At 45.9% G+C, this 21,220-nt stretch overlaps 1 protein-coding gene across 1 annotated transcript in view; it reads left to right on the top strand.

Annotated features, from left to right (window-relative positions):
* Positions 1 to 21,220, top strand: part of ITIH6 (inter-alpha-trypsin inhibitor heavy chain family member 6) — a 246,002-nt gene that overhangs the window by 180,376 nt on the left and 44,406 nt on the right. Inside the window, 5 exon segments of the mRNA XM_085629844.1 lie at positions 1 to 105; positions 5,352 to 5,468; positions 6,215 to 6,386; positions 7,929 to 9,530; positions 11,471 to 11,500. Coding sequence (XP_085485970.1) covers positions 1 to 105; positions 5,352 to 5,468; positions 6,215 to 6,386; positions 7,929 to 9,530; positions 11,471 to 11,500 — 2,026 coding nt within the window.

The following is a 21,220-nucleotide window of genomic DNA, read 5'->3' as shown; positions in this document are numbered from 1 at the left end:
GCCCCGACGCCCGGTGAGCAGGCCGCCTACTCCCGCTCCGGCATCATGGCGGACTTTGTGGTGCAGTATGACGTGAACATGAAGGACCTGGCGGGGGACGTTCAGGTGACTGCGCATGCTCAGCATCGGTGGTACGTGGGTGTGTGTGTGTGCGGGCCAGATGCTGCGGTACAGACGCAACCTGTGGGTATGAGCAGGGCCTGGCACGGGCTGTGCAGCTGGTACAAGGCGAAAACTCTGCAACACGTTCATTGTTCACATATAACGGTGACATTAACCCCACTTACAAAGCGCATCGAGATGAGCAAGACGATGAGAATTGTGAATCAAGAATGAAGCACATTTAACAAACCTGCGCGCTTGGATGGAGGAATCCAAATCCCAGATGTGGGGCGGGATTGACGGACCCTCTCTTCTCTTTCCACTACGGTGCTGTAATTTAGGAATAAGATTGATTTCTACTTGTATTTATTTATTGAATTCCTCCTCTTGATAAGTCTACTTCTCTTGAAAATGTTCTCTATATTCGCTTTGCTGTGAACATGGCTGCTATTCACTTTCTATCTATGCAAATGTGTTGCTACAGAGGGTCGCCCCTTCATAAACCAAGAAGATAGGATATCTCCTAGTCAGGGTAAGTTGATTGACAGAGAGTGCTTTTATCAACCCCCCAAACACCCCCGCCCCACACATACCGTGCTTTTTTGCAGGGTCTTCATGTTTTGTCACTTTGGGAACACTACCTTTTTGTTTACTTTCCTGTTAGGGGTGTATGTCAATTTATGAGTGTTGGCAGTAGTTATGTAGGGATCATGTTAGTCCTCAAGAAGGCCTCTGACCCACAAGAGCAACATATAGGCCGAAACGTGTTGGCATTCCATACGATGCATGAGTCATAGTACTCACCGGGCATCTGCCCTCTTTTATTGTAATATTAAGGGATCTCCTTAATATCACAATAAAAATGGGTTTGCCTATGAGGTTCTTTTGCATCACTTTGCCCATCCAGCATTACCTTATGAGAAATTCCTCTTGAAGGAAACAGAAGCGGGATGGGAGCACACTGCTACCTCCCAGCAGAGTTCACCCCTTTGCATCTTGGTAAATGCGGTTCAGTTTAAATGCTTACTTGAGATTTTGCTGAAGTGTTTCACCCACATTGGTGCAGGTTAGTGCTGTGAATCTCTAGACACGTGTTTCTGGATATTATCCTTCATCAGTAGAGATAAAAAGCGAAATTCATCTGGGGTTGCTGAGAAAGCTGTCGCAATCCTCTCAGGTCTCTGTACCTCTCCCTGGCACACAGGTGCATCTCCAAGAGCTCGCCAGCTCAGTGGCTCAAGGGAGCCTTTTTAAACAGAAGGGGGATGGGAGCACACTGCTTCACCTGCCGCCCGAATGAGGTTAAGTCTGCCCAGGTAGTATCATCTCACCCGGAAGGGGTAAGGTGACCTATGACGAAGCATTCTACATCTGAGTGAGCGAGGTTTCCTTCTCCAGATATTCTGGACCCAGTGGCACTGTGCTAGTCCCCGTCAGGGGCGTAACACAGGCCCCCGCATCCCCCCCAGTGCGGGGGGCCCGAGCTGCAGGGGACCTCCTCCACCCAGTACTCTGGCCTTAGAGCTTCGGATTAAATCCAGAATGGGGGCCCCTCCGTAAACCTTGCAGGGGGGCCCCCTCAGCTTTCGTTACGCCAGTGGTCCCCTTATTTGCTTGTTTCTTATTCAATGACTTGCCTTGACCATTGTGTGTTTGGTGTTCCTTTGTAGCATAGCCTCTTTACCATCCTAACGTGTTCTTCCACTGCTCACATTTAGGGAACTACTTTTTTCTTTTCTTTCTTTAGAGTGCATGTGTTTTCCAGCTCTCCTTCGTGTGCTGCTTCCCTCCTCTAAACACTGACCCCCATGTGCTCCTTGTTGTTCTCTCTTCCTTGTGTACTGGACTCTGTGTTTCTCTCTCTCTCAGAGTTTCTCGTCCTCACCCTTGCTCTCCATGTTGCTCTCCCCCTCATGTGTTGCTTTTCCCCACCTCCCCATGCAGCTTCATTTGTATTTTCTCACCTCACCTCCTTCGCTGCTTTCTCCCACCCACTGCTCCGTTTCTCCCCGACCCAGGCAGTTGCATATTCTTTTGTGCATTTTTTTGAGCTCCACAAGCTGCCATTTACTGCCCGGGCACTCCGCTACAAAAAAGCAACATTTTTTTTTTTCATTTAACAATCCAAGTGGCATCCACCATCTTAGATTGCTAAAATAAAAAATAAACAAGAAAATGACGCTTGCACCAACAGAACAACAGGCCTGGCAATACCGGTTATGTCATTGCGCCTTAGTTTAACTTTTTTTGCTGTGCAGCATCGACATATAGCATTGGCAAAGCCAATAGCTGCAAAAGGGAGGACCTATTGGCTTTGACAATGCTTGTTTAAAGATGTTGTGTTTCTGTAGTTTGTTTTCATGAGCATCTGAGTCTTGTTTAGTGTATACTTTGAACTGAGTCGCCTCTAGGTGCAGCAGTGGCCTGTCCTTCAGGGCAGAGGGGTCACAGCCCCCATCTTTTTCCTGACATGAAGAGTGTCCGTCAGGCAGAGGAAAGGTCAGGCTTGACAGACTATGTTTATGCTTAGGTCAGGCAGCCAGGTGCTATACATGCGCTAAATGTGCAGGCTCCTGCCGGGCCGAGCTGACCTTTGCCAGGCTGAAGATGGGCAGCTCCTTTGGGCGTGACCTCTTCAGTCTGGCAAAGCGTCTGGAGGACCTCCCCTCATGACGAGGGGGGGCGTCATTGACCTGGGCACCTCAGGTTTAAGCCCTGAAGTGCCCAGGGCTGAGGGTCTATTACTGAGACCTTGCCAGAGAGTGGGGTGTGGGCAAGAACTCTCACTGACCCCAACCCACTCTGTGACGAGGTAGGGACTGCCCTCTCCTGTGAGGTCAGCCAATGAGAGGAGGCAGCAGTCCCAGCCCTCCTGGCACCTCTGAGGCTTCCTTCCAGAGACTCTGCAGAAGGTAAGTGTTATGCTTTTATTGAATGTTTTTGGAGTACGTTTATGTATGAACGTTTGCATATATGTGAGTGAGTGATGTGAATGGGTGAGTCTGATTGCATGTGAGTGAGTGATGTGAATGGGTGAGTGTGATTGCATGGGTGTGAGTGAGTGATGTGAATGGGTGAGTCTGATTGCATGTGAGTGAGTGATGCGAATGGGTGAGTGTGATTGCATGGGTGTGAGTGAGTGATGTGAATGGGTGAGTGTGATTGCATGGGTGTGAGTGAGTGATGTAAATGGGTGAGTGTGATTGCATGGGTGTGAGTGAGTGATGTGAATGGGTGAGTGTGATTGCATGGGTGTGAGTGAGTGATGTGAATGGGTGAGTGTGATTGCATGGGTGTGAGTGAGTGATGTGAATGGGTGAGTGTGATTGCATGGGTGTGAGTGAGTGATGTGAATGGGTGAGTGTGATTGCATGGGTGTGAGTGAGTGATGTGAATGGGTGAGTGTGATTGCATGGGTGTGAGTGAGTGATGTGAATGGGTGAGTGTGATTGCATGGGTGTGAGTGAGTGATGTGAATGGGTGAGTGTGATTGCATGGGTGTGAGTGAGTGATGTGAATGGGTGAGTGTGATTGCATGGGTGTGAGTGAGTGATGTGAATGGGTGAGTGTGATTGCATGGGTGTGAGTGAGTGATGTGAATGGGTGCGTGTGATTGCATGGGTGTGAGTGAGTGCGCATGTGTGCGTGTGGCCACCACTGTCTGGGTGTTTGAGCGGGTTCCGGTTGAGGGTGAGTTTGTGACAGTGCACGAGTGGGAGCTCTGAACTTGCGGTAGGAGGCATTGTAGGTCTCTAACAGTGCCTGTCAGTGGGTTGTGAATGTGTGCAGACTCCAAGCTCAACCAGTTCTTGGCCTGTAGGGAGTAAAAAGGTATTAGTGTGTTACAAAGTGAGAGACTGCAGAAGAAAGTGGTGTGCCTGTTGGCCCTGCCTGTCCATGCCTGTTGGTTCTGCTTGTCCTTGCCTTTTGGTTTTGCCTGTCCACACCTGTCGGTTCTACCCGTCCATGACTATTAGTTCTGCTAGTTGATTCTGCCTGTCCATGCCTGTTGGTTTTCCCTGTCCATGCCTGCTGGTTTTGTCTATCCATGCCTGCTGGTTTTGCCTGTCCAAGCCCATTGATTTTGCCTGTCCATTCCTGTTGATCCTGCCTGTCCATGCTTGTTGGTTCTACCTATCCATACCTGTTGGTTCTGCCTGTTCAAGCCTGCTGGTTCTGCCTGTCAATGCCCGTTGATTATGCCTGTCCGTGCCCGTTCAATCTACCTGTCCATGCCTGTTGATTCTGCCTGTCCATGCATGTTAGTTCTGCCTGTTCATGCCTGTTGCTTCTGGCTCTCCATGCCTGTTGGTTCTGCCTGTTCATGCCTGTTGGTTTTGCCTGACCGTTCTGCCTGTCGATGCCATTGAATCTGCCTGCCCATGCCTGTTCATTCTGCCTGTCTATGCCTGTTGGTTTCACCTGTCCATGCCTGTTGATTCTGCATGTCCATGCCTGTTGGTTCCGCCTCTCCATACCTGTTAGTACGACCATGTCATTTTGCAAGTTGCAAATTGCGCTCAGCTGCGAGTCGCAATTTGCGACTCGCAAAATGACATGTACAACAGTGTCAGAGACACTGTTAGCAATTCTCAATGGGGCCGCAAACTGCATGCCTCATCAAGATTCATGAGGCAAGCGCAATTTGTGACCCCATTGAGAATGGCTGGGCCTCCCAGGTATGGTGGCCTGCAGGGCTCAGCAGACCTTCATGTCTGAGACTGCTTTTAAATAAAGCAGATGTTTTTCTTTTAAATGCAGCCTAAGAAAAACGAAGTGCTTTAAAAAAAGAAAAATGAAACGTTTTTGTTTCATTTTTTAAGGGCAGGTAGTGGTCCCTGGGACTACTGCCAGCCCCTAAAAAATATTTCCCCTGCATTTGCAATGGGGAAGGGGTCTCTTGGGGACCCCTTCCCATTTGCATGTGCATTACCACCCTCTTGAAGAGGGCGGTAAATTGTGAGTGTTTTGCGACCGCAGGTGCGGTCACATAACATTCTTACATAGGGTAACGAGTCGCAATTAGGAAGGGGTACCCTTGGAACGACTCGCTAAATAGGGTTTGTACATGGCCCTGTAGGTTTTTGCATGCACAAATGGGTCACAAACCCATTTGCGCGTGCAAAAACGGGTCATACATCTGGCCCTAGGTCTCCACTGGACGCTGCTCTGGGGAGCCCTCTGCGCATGCCCAGATTGTTTGCTTCTTTTCGGCTCCCCTCTCTGACGCACCCTTCTCTCCTCTGCAGATCTACAACGGATACTTCGTGCATTACTTCGCCCCACGAGGGCTTCCGACGGTGCAGAAGAACGTGGTCTTCGTCATTGACGTCAGCGGGTCAATGTACGGCACGAAGATGAAGCAGGTGCGACCACCCTCTGGGCTGCTGGTACCGTGGGGTCCGGCCCTAACAGAGGGCCAAATGTGTCAGCCACTGAGCTTGTGAGGACTTCTTCAAAACTCTGCAAACCATGCCACTTTTGAGAAGGTTTAAATTATTCATTTGTGGGAAACATGTGGCAAAGGTGTGTGTGGCTTTGAAACAATGCCTGCAAAGATCCATTTTTAGCAGGAGAATTTTCTCCGAAAAAGCTTTTGTGGTGAAATTCTTTGGCAAGGCTTTGCGTAGTTGATAAACTTTGAAACTTTTACGAACTAAAAAGGTTGTATATTTTACACAACCTGTGTGACCCCGAGGGCAGCCTATTCACAGTAACATTAATATAGCCTTAACAAGGGAGCGGGCCTTTAATGGCTGGTAGAGCCTGCTACAGAGGGCTCTAAGGCTATTAGAACAGTCCACCCCTAGATAGCTGAATGTTCGAATTTGTAAAACAAAAGGCCCCACTGAGCCCGATGGGGTTAAAATCCCTTCGGCTCCCTGAGGCCTTTTGTTCATAGCAGCAGCTGTGAACGAGAACATTGCAATGTTGGAGCTCTGGGCTTTTACCAGCTTTACAAGCGGGGGAGCCTCCCGGGGACTCACTGTCCGCATAAGTCACACCTACCTGTATCCATATCTCGTCTTGTGGTGTCTCCACCACTGTGTAGGGTCTCTTGAAAGCTGTAAGTGTCATGGGTGCCTCTCCTTTCTTTCCTCTTCCTCCTCAGACGAAGAAGGCGATGCATGTCATTTTGGGTGACCTACACCAGGACGATTACTTCAACCTCATCACGTTTTCGGACACGGTGAACATCTGGAAGAGCGGTCCATCCATCCAGGCTACGCCGCAGAACGTCAAGAGCGCCAAAGACTACGTCAACAGGATGGAAGCTGAGGGGTGTGAGTAGGCGGGCTCGCAGAATGTCTGGGGATCTTGGTAATGGTGGAGTAGACTTGTCACTTGGTGTAGGTGGCTCAGGTGTGCTTGTTGTATCATCGAGTGTGTATTACACCCTATACAGTAATCTGGATCAGATATGCTTGTTGTATCATGATGTCACTCAGGTGTGCTTGTTGTATCATGATGTCACTCAGGTATCATGATGTCACTCAGGTGTGCTCTTTGTATCATGATGTCACTCAGGTGTGCTTGTTGTATCATGATGTCCCTCAGGTGTACTTCTTGTATCATGATGTCTCTCAGGTGTGCTTGTTGTGTCATGATGTCACTCAGTTGTGCTTGTTGTATCAGGATGTCACTCAGGTGTGCTTGTTGTATCATGATGTCACTCAGGTGTGCTTGTTGTATCATGATGTTACTCAGATGTGATTGTTGTATCATGATGTCACTCAGGTATCATGATGTCACTCAGGTGTGCTTCTTGTATCATGATGTCACTCAGGTGTGCTTGTTGTATCATGATGTCCCTCAAGTGTACTTCTTGTATCATGATTTCTCTCAGGTGTGCTTGTTGTGTCATCATGTCTCTCAGGTGTGCGTGTTGTATCAGGATGTCACTCAGGTGTGCTTGTTGTATCAGGATGTCACTCAGGTGTGCTTGTTGTATCAGGATGTCACTCAGGTGTGCTTGTTGTATCATGATGTCACTCAGGTGTGCTTGTTGTATCATGATGTCCCTCAGGTGTACTTCTTGTATCATGATGTCTCTCAGGTGTGCGTGTTGTGTCATGATGTCTCTCAGGTGTGCGTGTTGTGTCATGATGTCACTCAGGTGTGCTTGTTGTATCAGGATGTCACTCAGGTGTGCTTGTTGTATCAGGATGTCACTCAGGCGTGCTTGTTGTATCAGGATGTCACTCAGTTGTGCTTGTTGTATCAGGATGTCACTCAGGCGTGCTTGTTGTATCAGGATGTCACTCAGGTGTGCTTGCTGTATCATGATGTTACACAGATGTGATTGTTGTATCATGATGTCACTCAGGTATCATGATGTCTCTCAGGTGTGCTTGTTGTTTCATGATGTCTCTCAGGTGTGCGTGTTGTGTCATGATGTCTCTCAGGTGTGCGTGTTGTGTCATGATGTCACTCAGGTGTGCTTGTTGTATCAGGATGTCACTCAGGTGTGCTTGTTGTATCAGGATGTCACTCAGGCGTGCTTGTTGTATCAGGATGTCACTCAGGCGTGCTTGTTGTATCAGGATGTCACTCAGGCGTGCTTGTTGTATCAGGATGTCACTCAGGTGTGCTTGCTGTATCATGATGTCTGGGGTAGGGGGCATGGCGGTCTCAGATGGAGCAGCAGAGCTGTGCCCAAGGGGAGGTTAGGATGGTGTAGGGCACTTCTCAAGTGCTGGAGTCATCAGACTCAGTGCTCCAGGTGCAATGTCTACTGCTCGCTCGAGTGTCAGGAAAGTGTGCCACCCTTAATACAGATCTATTTTTTGCCAGCCATTCACCATGCTTTCTCTCTTACTCACCAGGGACTGACATCAACGCCGCCCTACTGGCTGCTGCCTCAGTCTTTAACCAGACCACACCGGAGAGGGAGAAGGTCAAAGGGAAGAAGAAAATACCACTCCTCATCTTCCTCACCGATGGGGAGCCGACCTCAGGGGTGACCACAGCTGGCCGCATTCTGGCCAATGCTCGGCACGCCATGGGTGGCAACATCTCACTCTTTGGCCTGGCCTTTGGGGACGACGCCGACTACAACCTGATGCGGCGGCTTTCGTTGGACAACCGTGGCGTGGCTCGCCGGATCTATGAGGACGCCGATGCCACGCTGCAGCTGAAGGGCTTCTATGATGAGATAGCCAGCCCCTTGCTCTATGACATTGAGTTGGCCTACCTGGGCAACAGCATACAGGACGTCACCCAGACGCTCTTTCCCAACTACTTCGCGGGATCGGAGCTGGTGGTGACTGGAAAGGTGAAGCCGGGTGTTGCCGACCTGCAAGTCCGGATGACAGCCCAAGACTACAAGGATCGAGTTAGCTTTGAGAATGACATACCAGTGACAGGCAACGCCAGCGAGCCGGCATTCGGCTGCCCTGAGGACCTCGAGCAGATTCAGGGCTTTGTTCAGCGACTGTGGGCCTACTTCACCATTCAGGACCTACTACAGGCTAGAATCAAAGCCAACGACACTACTGCTCGCCGACTGCTGACAGAGAAGGCTACCAACCTGTCACTCAAGTACAACTTTGTGACACCCGTGACCTCCATGATTGTGGTGAAGCCGGAGCAGGAAGAGAGGGACAAGCGATCCCGGGTGTCGACCTCTGCAGCACCCGCAACATTGGTGGCACCAACACACATGGCCCAAGTCACTGTGAAAGCCAGCACTGCTCACACTACCACTCACCCGGCCACCACGGTTGCCAGATCTAAGACAACATCAAGTCCCAGAGTTACAAAGCCAGTTGTTAAACCCACCAGGGCCACTGTGACCACTACCACGAGTAAACCAGGAAACCCCAAAACAACGCCTGCTCCACATACTCCAGGGACCAAGGGAAACACGGGGAGCACCAAGGGAGTGCCACTCACAGAGCCTGTGGCGGTGCTGCCGAAGACCACCCCTGCTCTCAACGTCCCCACAGTTGGGCCTGTAGTTCAGACCACCAAGTCTCCCCATGACTATGAAACCACATCACCTCCAGGTGCTGAGCAGCATCCTCACACTGCTTCATCAGTGGTGCCTAGTGTTGCCAGGACTGAAAAGCTACCTTTTGCCTTCAGCACAGCTTCTACTGTGACTCAGGTCCCCGTCACCACAGTAGTGCCCTCGCCGGATGAACGCAGCCAAGGGCTGTACAATGCCAGCATCAGACTGTCCACCGCCCCACACAACACCACATCTCCAACAGTGACTCCGCCTGGAGTGGACGACGTACAGGCTACATCGGTCCAGACAAGTATCTTGACCTCCTCAGTCCTCCTCTCACTCCCGCTCCTCGTGCCCATCGAGGAATCAGAACTGCTGGGCTTCTCCGACAGAGAGATGATGTTTGTAGAGTCGGTGAACCCTCCACCCATGTACAGCTTTCTGACAACCAATATAGGCCTTGCTGGCGAACCAGGTGAGAGCCAAAGTGTTGGTCCTGTAGTGAGACTATTGAGGGTGTCTGATTTGAGGCCCAAAACATTAGGTTGAGTGAGCAAGCTGGAGGGATATGAAGTGTTAGATGCAATTTGTGCATTCATTTTGCATAAAGTTTGAGGCGCAATAGGCCACATACAAGACGGCATTCCATTTATGAGAGATGGGAGGCGTGTAACCCAACATCCAAGATGGCTGTCCTTCTGTGACAGATGGGAGGCGTGATAGGTAAAATCCAAGATGGCCGTCCTCCTGTGACAGATGGTGGGTCCATTCTCCAACATTCTAAAGGATGATGCAATGGCCATCCATCTGTGACTGATGGTAGGTCCATTCTCCAACATCTAAAATGATACAAGATGGCCGTCCTTCTGTGACAGATGGGAGGCGTGATAAGCAAAATCCACGATGGCCATCCTCCTGTGACAGATGGTATTTTAATTCTTTAACATCCAAAGTGATGGAAGATGGCCATCCATCTGTGACTGACGGTAGGTCCATTCACCAACATCCAAAATGATACAAGATGGCCGTCAGTGACAGATGGGAGGCGTGTTAGGCAAAATCCAAGATGGCCGCCCTTCCGTGAAAGATAAGATGTGACATCCGCATAATCCAAGATGGTGGATTGTCTGGAGGGGTTTTATAAACAAAGATCTGTGGTTGCAGGTTATTTGGGAGGGGTGGAGTGGCATGACAGGCAAAATGCAAAAAGGAAGTTCAAGCGAGATGGAGCTTTGAAATGGTATTGAGTCCTGGGTCTGCACGATCTTAAGCAGTTTTGAAAACTGTGCAAAAATATCTATATTTTAAAATTAAACGTGTTTGTTAAGAACTTTTTAGTTTTAGTCCAAAAGGACAAATAGAGAAACAGATTAATAAAGTGTTAAGGGTCACAGTAGTCTTTTTTCAGTCTCCACTGAACCGTATTTGAAAAGCAGGAATGTAGATGCTTGGTGTCAGAAAGCAGCACCAGAAAAAAGGTAAGGAGGAAAGGGGTGGTGGGGGGAGTCAAAGCAGAAGGTAGGACGCTGAATGTTACCTGCAGACCAGATGACGAATGTTGCCAAGAATGCCAAAGGGGCTGTTCTTTTAATTGTAGTAATTAGAGAGGAACAGGTCATTGGCATTCCTAGCAATGTATTTGTTTTGCCAGAAAGTGAAAATAAATATGTTTGTGTAACTATCAGTGTAATGGTTGTCTGTAGTTTTCAGATGTACATACGTTCCTACTAGTAATTGGAAGGATACACCCAAACAGCCAATCGCATGGAAGTAAGAACTAATATTCCTATGGGCTGATCCAAGATGTGATTGACAATGTCTCAAGCCAATGGCCGAAGGGGCTGACTCTAACAAGCCATTGTACTGAATGCAAGAGGTTGGCTTTACCAGACCTAAAAGACAAACTTTGAAATTCACAGGAAATATGAAGATGGGACCAGTTGTCGAATGAAAAAGAGGGCTTTAGCCCCCCATCAGTAGGCAAAGGGATAAACAAAGGGAGAGAAGGAGGAGGGGGCTGGGGGGGCTCATGCAGGGTCCTAAGCAAAGCTGAGTGGAAGAAAGCTCTGTGTGATCTAGTGAAAAACATACCATGAAGGACATATTAAGTAATTTACCAAGTTGAATTTATCAACTTGAATCAGGTTTGCCTTGAAACTTTGGAGGACAAAGTTTCACCTCCACGTGCTTCACCCAGCTGGTCACCCACCACGAACGGACAGCGCTTACTAGCAGACATGAAGTGGACTTTTCTTATCAGAGATAGGGACTGCCCTCTGTAACTGACACTAGCTCTGCAAAGAGGCCAAAAGGATGCACCTTCGGTATTTTAACTGTACTATGTTTGCACCAGTGACCTGTATATTTCAGTGAACCCCTTACAGTAAATATTCCTTCATGTTTTTCTCCCTTCAGGCGTTGACGGAGACTTTGAGGACTACACAGGTAAGCCGCCTTCAGACTGGGAGCAGTTCAGGAGGATTGGGGGTTGCCACAGAGGGAACAATCTCCTGGGTGTGTAGTGCATGCTCAAGTATGTGGGTAGAGGACATATTGGACCTATTTCACTACAATGTTGGAAAATCTCAGTAGAACCTAGATGTTCAAAAGCAAAATCCGGTTCTACATTCCACATTGTGAGTCACAAAATTAAGATAAGTAGATGTAAAGGATCACACTTGGCAGAAAATGTGCAGGTATGGGCAATTTTCTACTCTCATAATTTTCCAGAAAGCCACCACCCTACTGGCCACTGTAGCAAAATGTGACTCTTGCATCTCACCTGTCCTCAAACACCTCCTGTAATGTCTGGTGGGACAAAGGGTAGACTTTTATTTATTGGCTCCACCCCCCCACCCATCGACTCCACCGGCAAATGGCTTCCACATATGCACCTCCTTGGCAAGTCCAGCGCGGGAGGCCGGACCTTTGTGGCGCATCAGCCTCTGTTCTGAAATTAGAGCCCCGCCAAACTACTAGGTGTGCTATAAACCGCTGAATGTTTGTGTGTGGAATCAGTAACTTCTACCAGTCACTCACTAGTACCTGTCTGCTCAATGCCTTGTTATCCTTCAAGCTTCAAGTGTCCCTTGAGACAGCAGTGCACTTTATTCAATACATACATGTAAGGGTTTGGCAGGAGTAGGGTATTAGACTGGCCATGCAAAAGCCATACAGCAGCCACCAACTCATTTGTTGATGAGAGGGCCAAACATTGTGCTTGTCTTTGCCACACTGTCAGGCAGGGTTCCTGCATGGAGCAAATTTACTGTAGTTTGCAACTAGAAACATAAAACATATGCAATTTCAAGTAGATTTCCATGCATTCCCTGGGAAGCCTTGGAAGGTGGGGTTAATAAATTCAGGAAAAATTGCAAATGTTTGGTAAAAGAAAAAAAACGACAAATACCAGAATAAAAAGTTATGTTGGTTAAAACCCCAGAACTGCCGGAAGGTGAGAATGCACACAGATTGGTACAATAAAGGCCTTTAACCTAATTGTGTTGGTGAAGACGTGGTTGCAACGCAGGCGTTAAACTGCATGACCGTAACATGTGCTTACACACCGCTCTTTCCCTCAATCAGCTAAGCTAGCAATTTTACTTTCTACACCCCATGACGTTATATTATAATGCATTGCCATAAATATGGATTGTAGACACGTAATAGAAAATAGAATGTGTTACATAATTAATTAAATTGGATTTTGACCATTACTAAAGTGTTGTGAAATCCTTACTGCAATGCACGATCACATTTAGTGGAATGCTGTATTTATTTATGTTTTATTACTGACATGCTTACTGAGATGTACGATCACATTTAGTAAAATGCTGTATTTATTTATGTTTTATTACTGACATGCTTACTGAGATGTGGTCCAGCCCTTATGAAAGTGAAAACATTTACTAAAAGGCAGTGTATCCTTTACTCCGATGTGATATCGCACAAATTCAAACTCAGTGTGCGCTGACTTGGATGCACTATGACCTTTATCCAAAAATAATGTTAAACCTTTTACGCTTTAGTATATCCAGCATAAAAGTGCATGTTCTGCTGCATTTCATCAAACGTTGCATTGCCATTTGGTAAATGTACTGCACATTATTTAACTTTTTTGTAAAATTTAAAAATGTTAAAAATCAATAGTAATAAAACTTTAATACAATTGAGTACAGACTTTACTAAAAATACAATAAATGTCCTAAAATACAGTGAAACATTATCTAAGACACAGAGTAACCTTTACTAAAATGCAGTGTGCACATAATACATGCCGTAGATATTCACTGAAATCGGTACTAAAATGCAGTTCAGCATATACTACAAATGTCATAAATTATAGCATTTAACTCAAAATTTACTAATATGCAGTTGAAATTAAAAATATAATGCGACCTTTAAAAATGCATTTAACATTTTCAAAATTGCATTACTATAAGTACCAAAATTCTGTAGACTTTTTATTCAAGTAAGCAGTGTACATTTTAGTAAAATACAATACAACAATTAATAACAAGGTTTGTAATCAGTTTTCAGTTTTTCAGTTTTTAACGTCTTTATTTCGAATATTCTTCATAAAAGACAAAATATTTACAAACATACGATTAATAGCAATATTACATAATAAATGACATTATATACAATATAAAAAACAAGTAAAACCTCAATTAAATTAGATGTGTGCATAAAGACGATAAAGAAAAATTGTTGTTATACAAATACAGTTAAAAGAGATACAACATCAATACTGGTCAGAGACACAATCTAGCAAAGTAACAAACTATATAAGTTGTTCATGACAGAGTGTTACAAACTATCTTAGATCTTAGTAACCAAGCCCATCCAAGAAATTTGGCCATTCCGATTGAGAGGCATTCAGAGGAATTAGTTCTTAAGATGAATAGGGCTTCTCTGCTCGACCGGGTCTTTAGTCTATAGCAAATAGGTTTTAGCCACTTATGTCGTGGTTCACGGTAAGCATTACAAACAAACAAGAAGTGACCTATTGTTTCTTTATGGTTAATACAACATGGACAAAATGGAGTCACCGGCTTCTGCCAACCACTAGTAAAGGTCCGTAATGGCAGTGTACCTAGACGGAACTGAAAGTAAAGTTTCCTGTCAGTGGTTTTAACAATTATATCCCAAAAACACTCTGTATGGGGGACTATTTTATATAGCAGAAACAAACCAGTCAAGTTCGGTTTCTCCGAAAGAGCAACGTATTCATCCTTGACCATAGACCAAAAAAGAGATTTAAAATCTTTCTTAGAAGGAAAGATATGGGAGCCCGGCTCAGACCACAACAGTGGGAGGCCCATTCCAAAAAGAATGTTTCTAATAGACTTAAACCAAGGGATATCACCAGCCCCCGGTTGTGATCTAACATCCTGAAGTTCTTGGGCGAACATGGCAAGTTCCGGTGTGGACCATATTCGTCTCCATAACGCCACCAACCTGTACTGGGCTTGATGTTTAAATGAGTGGAGCCCCATGTCCATCAAAAGTGGTAAAGTTGGTGTTGATGGCGGAAGACTAACTAAATTTCGGAGAAATTTGTTTTGTATCCTATCAAGGACAGCCAGGTCTACACAACCCCATATATCCGCCCCATATAATATGGCAGAGCTAATTTTTGCACTATATATTTTAAGGGCGGGCAACACCCTTTTGGTCAAGGAGCTCCGCTGCTCCTTCACCAAACAACCGGACAGGCGCATTAGTTTCAAGCTAAGCGCTGTTATTTGCTCTTTCCAGCGTAATCTATAATCCATTGTGACACCAAGATAGGTCATAACTTCAACCTGTTCCAGGGTTGACCCGTTCATCGTAACATTGCCCCTCTGTGCTTTTTTCTTCGTAAAGACCATAAATTTGGTTTTATTGATGTTAATTTCTAAATCGTTCTCTTTGCAGAAATCCACAAATTTATCTATAGCTACCTGCAAACCCTTCTGAGTTTTGGCCAGTATGAGTGTATCATCCGCAAATATTAAAAGGGGGAATTTACTCCCCCCCAATGATGGGGCGTCTGTAGGAGTTTCTGAGAGAAACTTAACCACTTGATTGATAAAAAGTATAAAAAGGGTAGGGGCCAGGACGCAGCCCTGTCTCACTCCACGAGTCACAGGGAAGGTTTCAGTAACCTGGCCCTGGCGACCCCACCTAACTCTAGCAAAGTTTCCCTCATGCATCCTGATTGTAAGTTCTAGGAGCGCAGGAGGAACACCCATCTTTCTCAATGCAGCCCACATCTTTCCTCTGGGGACCAAATCAAACGCTGATTTGAGGTCCACAAATGCAGCGTATATCCTGCCACCTCTCAGAAACACAGTTTTCCAATAGATCATAACAAATCTTAAGATCTGGTCAACTGTGCTAATGTAAGCCCTAAAACCAGCTTGTAGTGGGGAAAGAATGTCAACTTCGGTCATCCAAGTGTCAATTTTTCCTAAGAGCATTCTAGCCACAACCTTTTGAAGGGCATCGATAAGACTAATTGGACGATAGTTTCCTGCATTCGTTTTATCCCCTTTTTTATACACGGGAAGGATCTCTGCCCCTTTCCATGAGTTTGGGATCTCCATCCCTCTAGCTATCGCATTTGCTAAGGTGGTTATATACGGAACCCAATGCACCTGATCATACTTAAAAAGGTCCGCAGGGACACAGTCCATACCGGGAGCCTTACCGTTCTGGACTTGTTTAAGCGCAGCTACAGTATCTAATTCTGTAAAAACGATGTGGTCAAGTAAAGGCGCCGCAGTCTGAACACTGGCATCTTCCCAATGTTGGGAGATCCGTACCGTGTCACTAAACTGCGTAGCGTAATGTTTGACCCATTGTTCTGTAGACACATGGTTAACAGGTATTTTCGAGTCCCCAGTCCCACCCCACCTCACAACCTCCCAGAATTTTTGTTGGTTAGATGAGGTGCTTGCTTGATATAAATCTAACCAACGCTGTTCATCCCAATTGGTTTTTGCCTCTTTAAGTATTTTCTTGTAGTTAACCCTAGCTAGCCTAATGTCAATGGCTGACTTCGATTTAATAGCATCTATTAAGGTGCTATGTGCTAAACGACAAGATTTATCGTACCATTTAGTCCTAGTTGGTACTAGACCATTATTCCCTCCTTTTATGGGTTCGTTAAAAAAAGTTTTTATCTTATTGAACAATGACTCATGGATCATCCCTATTTCTTCTGGGGAGGTACCTTCATTAAGTATCGGTACCATCAAATTAGTGGCTACTGAGACCTCCACCGCAATCCTTTCTAACACGGTAGGGTTGTCTATAAGCCTAGTCCAGCGTACTCTTCTACAATCATTCGTGAGAACAGCCTCAGCTGTAACAGTAGTGGACGCAGAATCCATTCTGTAACCCTCATTCAGTATTAGTTTAATTGCCAGAGGGTTATGGTCGCTTTCAGGTCTTTGGACTACTTCCATATCCTCTAGGATTTTCCAGAACTTTATCTTTATTAAGAAGTAGTCAATACGACTCGAATACTTGGAATTGTCAAAAGTGACCTTTCCCATTGAATCTGATTTAGTTCTACCGTTAGCTGCACACAAATCCCATTCAAGACAAAGGCCTAGCCACTGCATTGCTGCCTCGGTAACCTTTTTGATGGGGGGGATAGATAATGGTGGAATATTCCAGATTTGATCAGATTCCCCATATCCTTCATTGTCAAGATTAGGAAAGGGTTCAAAAGAACAATTAAAATCACCAGCCACCATTATACAATTATCGCTAGAAATAGTGTTTAATAAGCAGTCTAGGTCGCTGACTGCTCTCGCAGGCTTCCCACCAGGATGCCCTCTTGCATATATATTAATCAGAGAAAAAACCTCTTTATTTTTACCAGACAATTTCAAGGCAAGAATATCACTACTTAAGGTAGGAATATCTTTAGTTGTAAGGGCTAGAGATTGCCTGATCCAAATAACCAAACCACCTGAGGGACGGCCTTTTGGTCCTTTACAGGCTGGTTTATGATAATTAAGATAGCCAACCCGAAAGATGGCAACAGTTGACCAACTTTCCTGAAACATAATAACATCGAAAGAATCCACAAAAGAGCCCCAGTCATCTTCGGACATTTTCCCCGACAATCCCGCTATGTTCCATGACAGGACTGTAAGAATATTACTTGTGTCTTTCAGCAGGTTGTTAGATGGGTTCATAGTCTCCTCCAGTACTAGAGGACTATATATGGGATTTACAGGTTTTACCCCGTCTTCCTCCCCTTGGGAATTACCACTCAACCCTGTTACAATCTCAGCCCTAAGAGATGGAATAGGGTTAGGGGAACTCGGTACGACTTCACTCCGCCCTAGAATCAACATTGAATTATCAAGTCAATCCACACCTTCCAAGCCGGACAGCGGAGCAAACCGGTTTGTGAGTTGCGGATAAAACAAAGGATAGGCTGGAGTGTCTAAGTGAAATCTCCCTCTTGGCCTGTCTCTTCTAGAATGTTGAGGTGGGGTGTGAGGTCCGCTTGTGCAAAAAGCGGGATAAAAATAATTCAACAATAAGGTTTGCACATCCCCGACTCTTCCAAATCTAGGTTCTCTGCCAATAAAATTAGCCACCCATGATTCTCTAAAGTTAATCACCACACAGTCCCCTTCAAGATCTTTCTTACCATAACCTATCCAGTCCACCCTTCTTACATTAAGAATTTCAGAATACGTATTGGGTGGGAGCGGGCGATTTTTGTTGAGCCAGAATATTACCTTATTGTGGAGGTCCTTGTGTGTTTCTCTTTTACCTTCAACTAATGGAGCCACGCCAGTTAAAATGATGGTATAGGGCTGTGACTCAGGGGGGAGATTAACACATTGTTTCCTCGGGATAGGTTTAGAATATGGCCGAAGATTATGTTCATGACTGCTAGGTGTTTTCTTGGGCTGGGGTTGTTTTATGGCCTTCTGTCTAGGTGTAACACCAGAGCTAACTGTCATCTTAGGGGCCGATACTGATGTTGGCTGCGGGGATTTTAACATATGAGATCCCGCTTTTGAACTTGACGTCCCTGCTTTTTTTTTGTTTATCGGTTTGGATTTCGGTGGTGGCGGAACAATAGGGGACACGCCTTTAGGGGTTAAGCTATCTAGCTTTCTTTTTGAAGGTGCTATATTCTCTTTAACCAACCTATCCAATGAGTCCATTTTTTCATTCAGTAATCTTGTCCTTTCTAATAGCGGTAAGAGCAAGGACTTCATTAATAACTCTATCTTTGCCAGGAGTATGCCTTCTACAATACTAACAGTGGTATTATGATCTTTGGGTTGACCCGCCACGTTAGTGTTACGCAGCCGAGTAGAAGAGTCAATAGTGCTTCCCACCCCCTCATTATGTTCATCTATGTGGGGAAAATCTAGCCTTTTACGTTTCCCAGGGTTCTGTGAAGGAGAAAGATGTAAAATGGGGGGGGAGATCACTTGCTCCTTACTAAGATTTAGATTAGGTGAGTCCGAGAGACCTGAATTCTCTCTAGACTGATCTAACAAGATAGTAGTCCCACCGTTTAGCATGTTATCGTGAGCAGTAATAAATAAGCTATCTTGACCCACCTCCGCCATCTCCCCTGTTTGGGTCTCAGGGACAGTTATAGGCACTAGATCAGTATCAACAACATTGCTGTCAGTATCTATAAAGGAAAGCGAAATAGGGGAAACTGCCTCATTAATTTTCCCAAGAGAAGATCGCTTACCTGTAATTATATCTAATGAAAGACGTTTTTCAACTATAGCAATTTCTTTCTCCAGTATTGCAGTGGAGCGTTTGAAGAATTGGTCAATTGTACCCGTATAAGTGCCATTAGAAGTAGAGACCTGGATTTGCCTCTTTTTTCCAGATCTTAGGGTCATCTTTAAATAGACAGATAACCAAATTAATACCTCAAAAAACGTGTATATTGGTAGACAGTGATAGATCTAAACGATTATGCTAACAATGGGAACACACGCCTAACAATGGTTAGATGCAAAGATAGAAATATAAGCATTTACATCGACAATGAGGAGGGACCATGTGATGTTTGAGAGAAATATTTTAAAATGTTAGGGAGGTGGCCCAGCCCAGCCGCTGCCAGCCCCTGACGGCCACAGACGGCCCGCCCTTTGCCCGGGCTTAGCCCCGGGCGCTCCCGCGCAGCGGGGACAGTGGCTGGCTATATGCTAATACGTGGGCGGGACAGGCAGGGAGAGCGACCCAGGTGTTACGGGTCAGAACCTCACGCAGGGACTCCTGGAACACTGAGTCCCTGCGGGTCCGCTCGCAGCCCCGCGGTCCTGCACAAGCGCGCGCAACCACGCCAGCAGCCCAGCACAATCCAAGGGAGGCACAGTGGACAGCCCAGCAGCAGTTACGAGGGTCCAAAAGAAGTCCAGGGGTCCAAGGCGACGAAGCGGGACCCGCGAAGCGGGTCCGGCGAGGGGCAACAGCAAGGAAGTACAAGAGGTGAGTTTCCACACTTTGGCAAGCAGGTGTTAGTCCTCTTTACTATTTGTCTGTGTGACTTTTACTAAAAAGCAAATACATATTTAGTGAAATACTACGTGTCTTCCCCTTAAATACATATCAAATGAAGTTTACAATTCACTAAAAAGTAGTATAACCTTACTAAACATTAGTACGACCTTTACTAAAGTACAATACATTGACTATCATGTGATGTAAGCTTTACCAAAATACAAAGCTAATACAAATTCTATATGCTGTTTACTAAAATGTGATCTGTGCTTTACTAAAGTATGCTGTTATCTATACTAAAACGTGGTATTATAATTACCTACGCAGAGAGTTAATTTAACTTTGTTTCATTATAACATAAGACTAGACTATTGTTTAACCTTTACCTAAATATTTACTATAATAGAGCATACCATTTACTGGAATGCACGGTAACCTTTACTAAAATGCAATATAACCTTTGCTGCATTACGATGCACTAAATACTAAAATGTAATAGTGCAGTATTTACTAAACTTCTGCATGAGCGTTACTAAAACAGACACTATAAGCAGGGTAGTATTTGCTAACATATTACTCCACTTTGATATGATCTTAGTTGAAATGTAATACATTTACCAAACTGTGCTGAAACCTTAAACATAAACTAAAATACAGCACGACAACTATTAAAATGTACTGCAAACTTGAATACTATCCTGTATCATCATTACTAGTATGCAACACATACTGTAAAAACATTTGTGTTTATGACGGTTGTTGGACTTGGCCCTTCTGGCAAGTTCACCCCTAGAACTTTTTTCATTTATCCTAGCCTTTTTCCTATGTTGCATTAGTGGTTTTAGGCCTCTAGGCGCTTTTACACTGGGTCACGTTTGGTATGTGCGAACTCGTGAGATTAAATGCTGCGCGATGATGTGTGCAGCGTTACTGTGTCTAGTGTAGAAGTGCCACTTCTAGGAGCTGGCATATCTGTGTAATAAGTGTGAAGGGACTGTCTGGCTTGTGATTGGCTGGTGTGCCTGGCTCCAGGAGTCAGGATGGGTCTGCCCCAGTGGTGGGTGGAGAGATCTGCATGTTGATGAGTGGGAGGAGTACACCTGGGACCTGAATGGGGCTGGGCTTTCCCCACACAATGCTGGCTCCACCCCCTGTGGTGCGTCTGATGTCCCTGGCCTGTCCTGTGAATAGGGAGAGGGGCTGAGCAAAACAAAGTGCTCAGGAACCAGTTGCATCTGGTTCGCCCCTTCCCTGCACCTTTGGAGACAAAGGATTTTGTGTATAAAAGAGGGGCTGTGACCCAATGAAAATGTTCTCGTTCTGACTTGAATCTGCCAGGGGCGTGCTGCTTCTGGGGCCCAGGGGAAGGCTTGCCTCCCTGGGCCCTGCCCAGCCCCTGGATACCTGGAAGACTTCTGGGACCTTTTTGACTTCATTTTCTTTGCTTCCTTACTAGCCTTATGGACTCTAGGCTGCCCTAGCGCTTGGTGAGCGCTGTCTCTGCAATCTGCTGAGAAGCGTTTTATTTTTATGGCAGAGCGCTTCCTTGGTTTCACCGAGCGCCTCTCTCTGCCGCCTGCACCGCTGGGCTGCGACCTTCTTAGAGGGAATCCCCAGCGTAGGGATTCCCCCGCATTGTGTCCTGTTGCGGGTGCCCACCCCGCTTAGCCCGCT

This window comes from Triturus cristatus, chromosome 10 (assembly GCF_964204655.1).
Source record: "Triturus cristatus chromosome 10, aTriCri1.1, whole genome shotgun sequence".
NCBI classification, from domain to species: Eukaryota; Metazoa; Chordata; class Amphibia; order Caudata; family Salamandridae; genus Triturus; species Triturus cristatus.
This window is presented reverse-complemented; position numbering and strand designations above follow the sequence as displayed.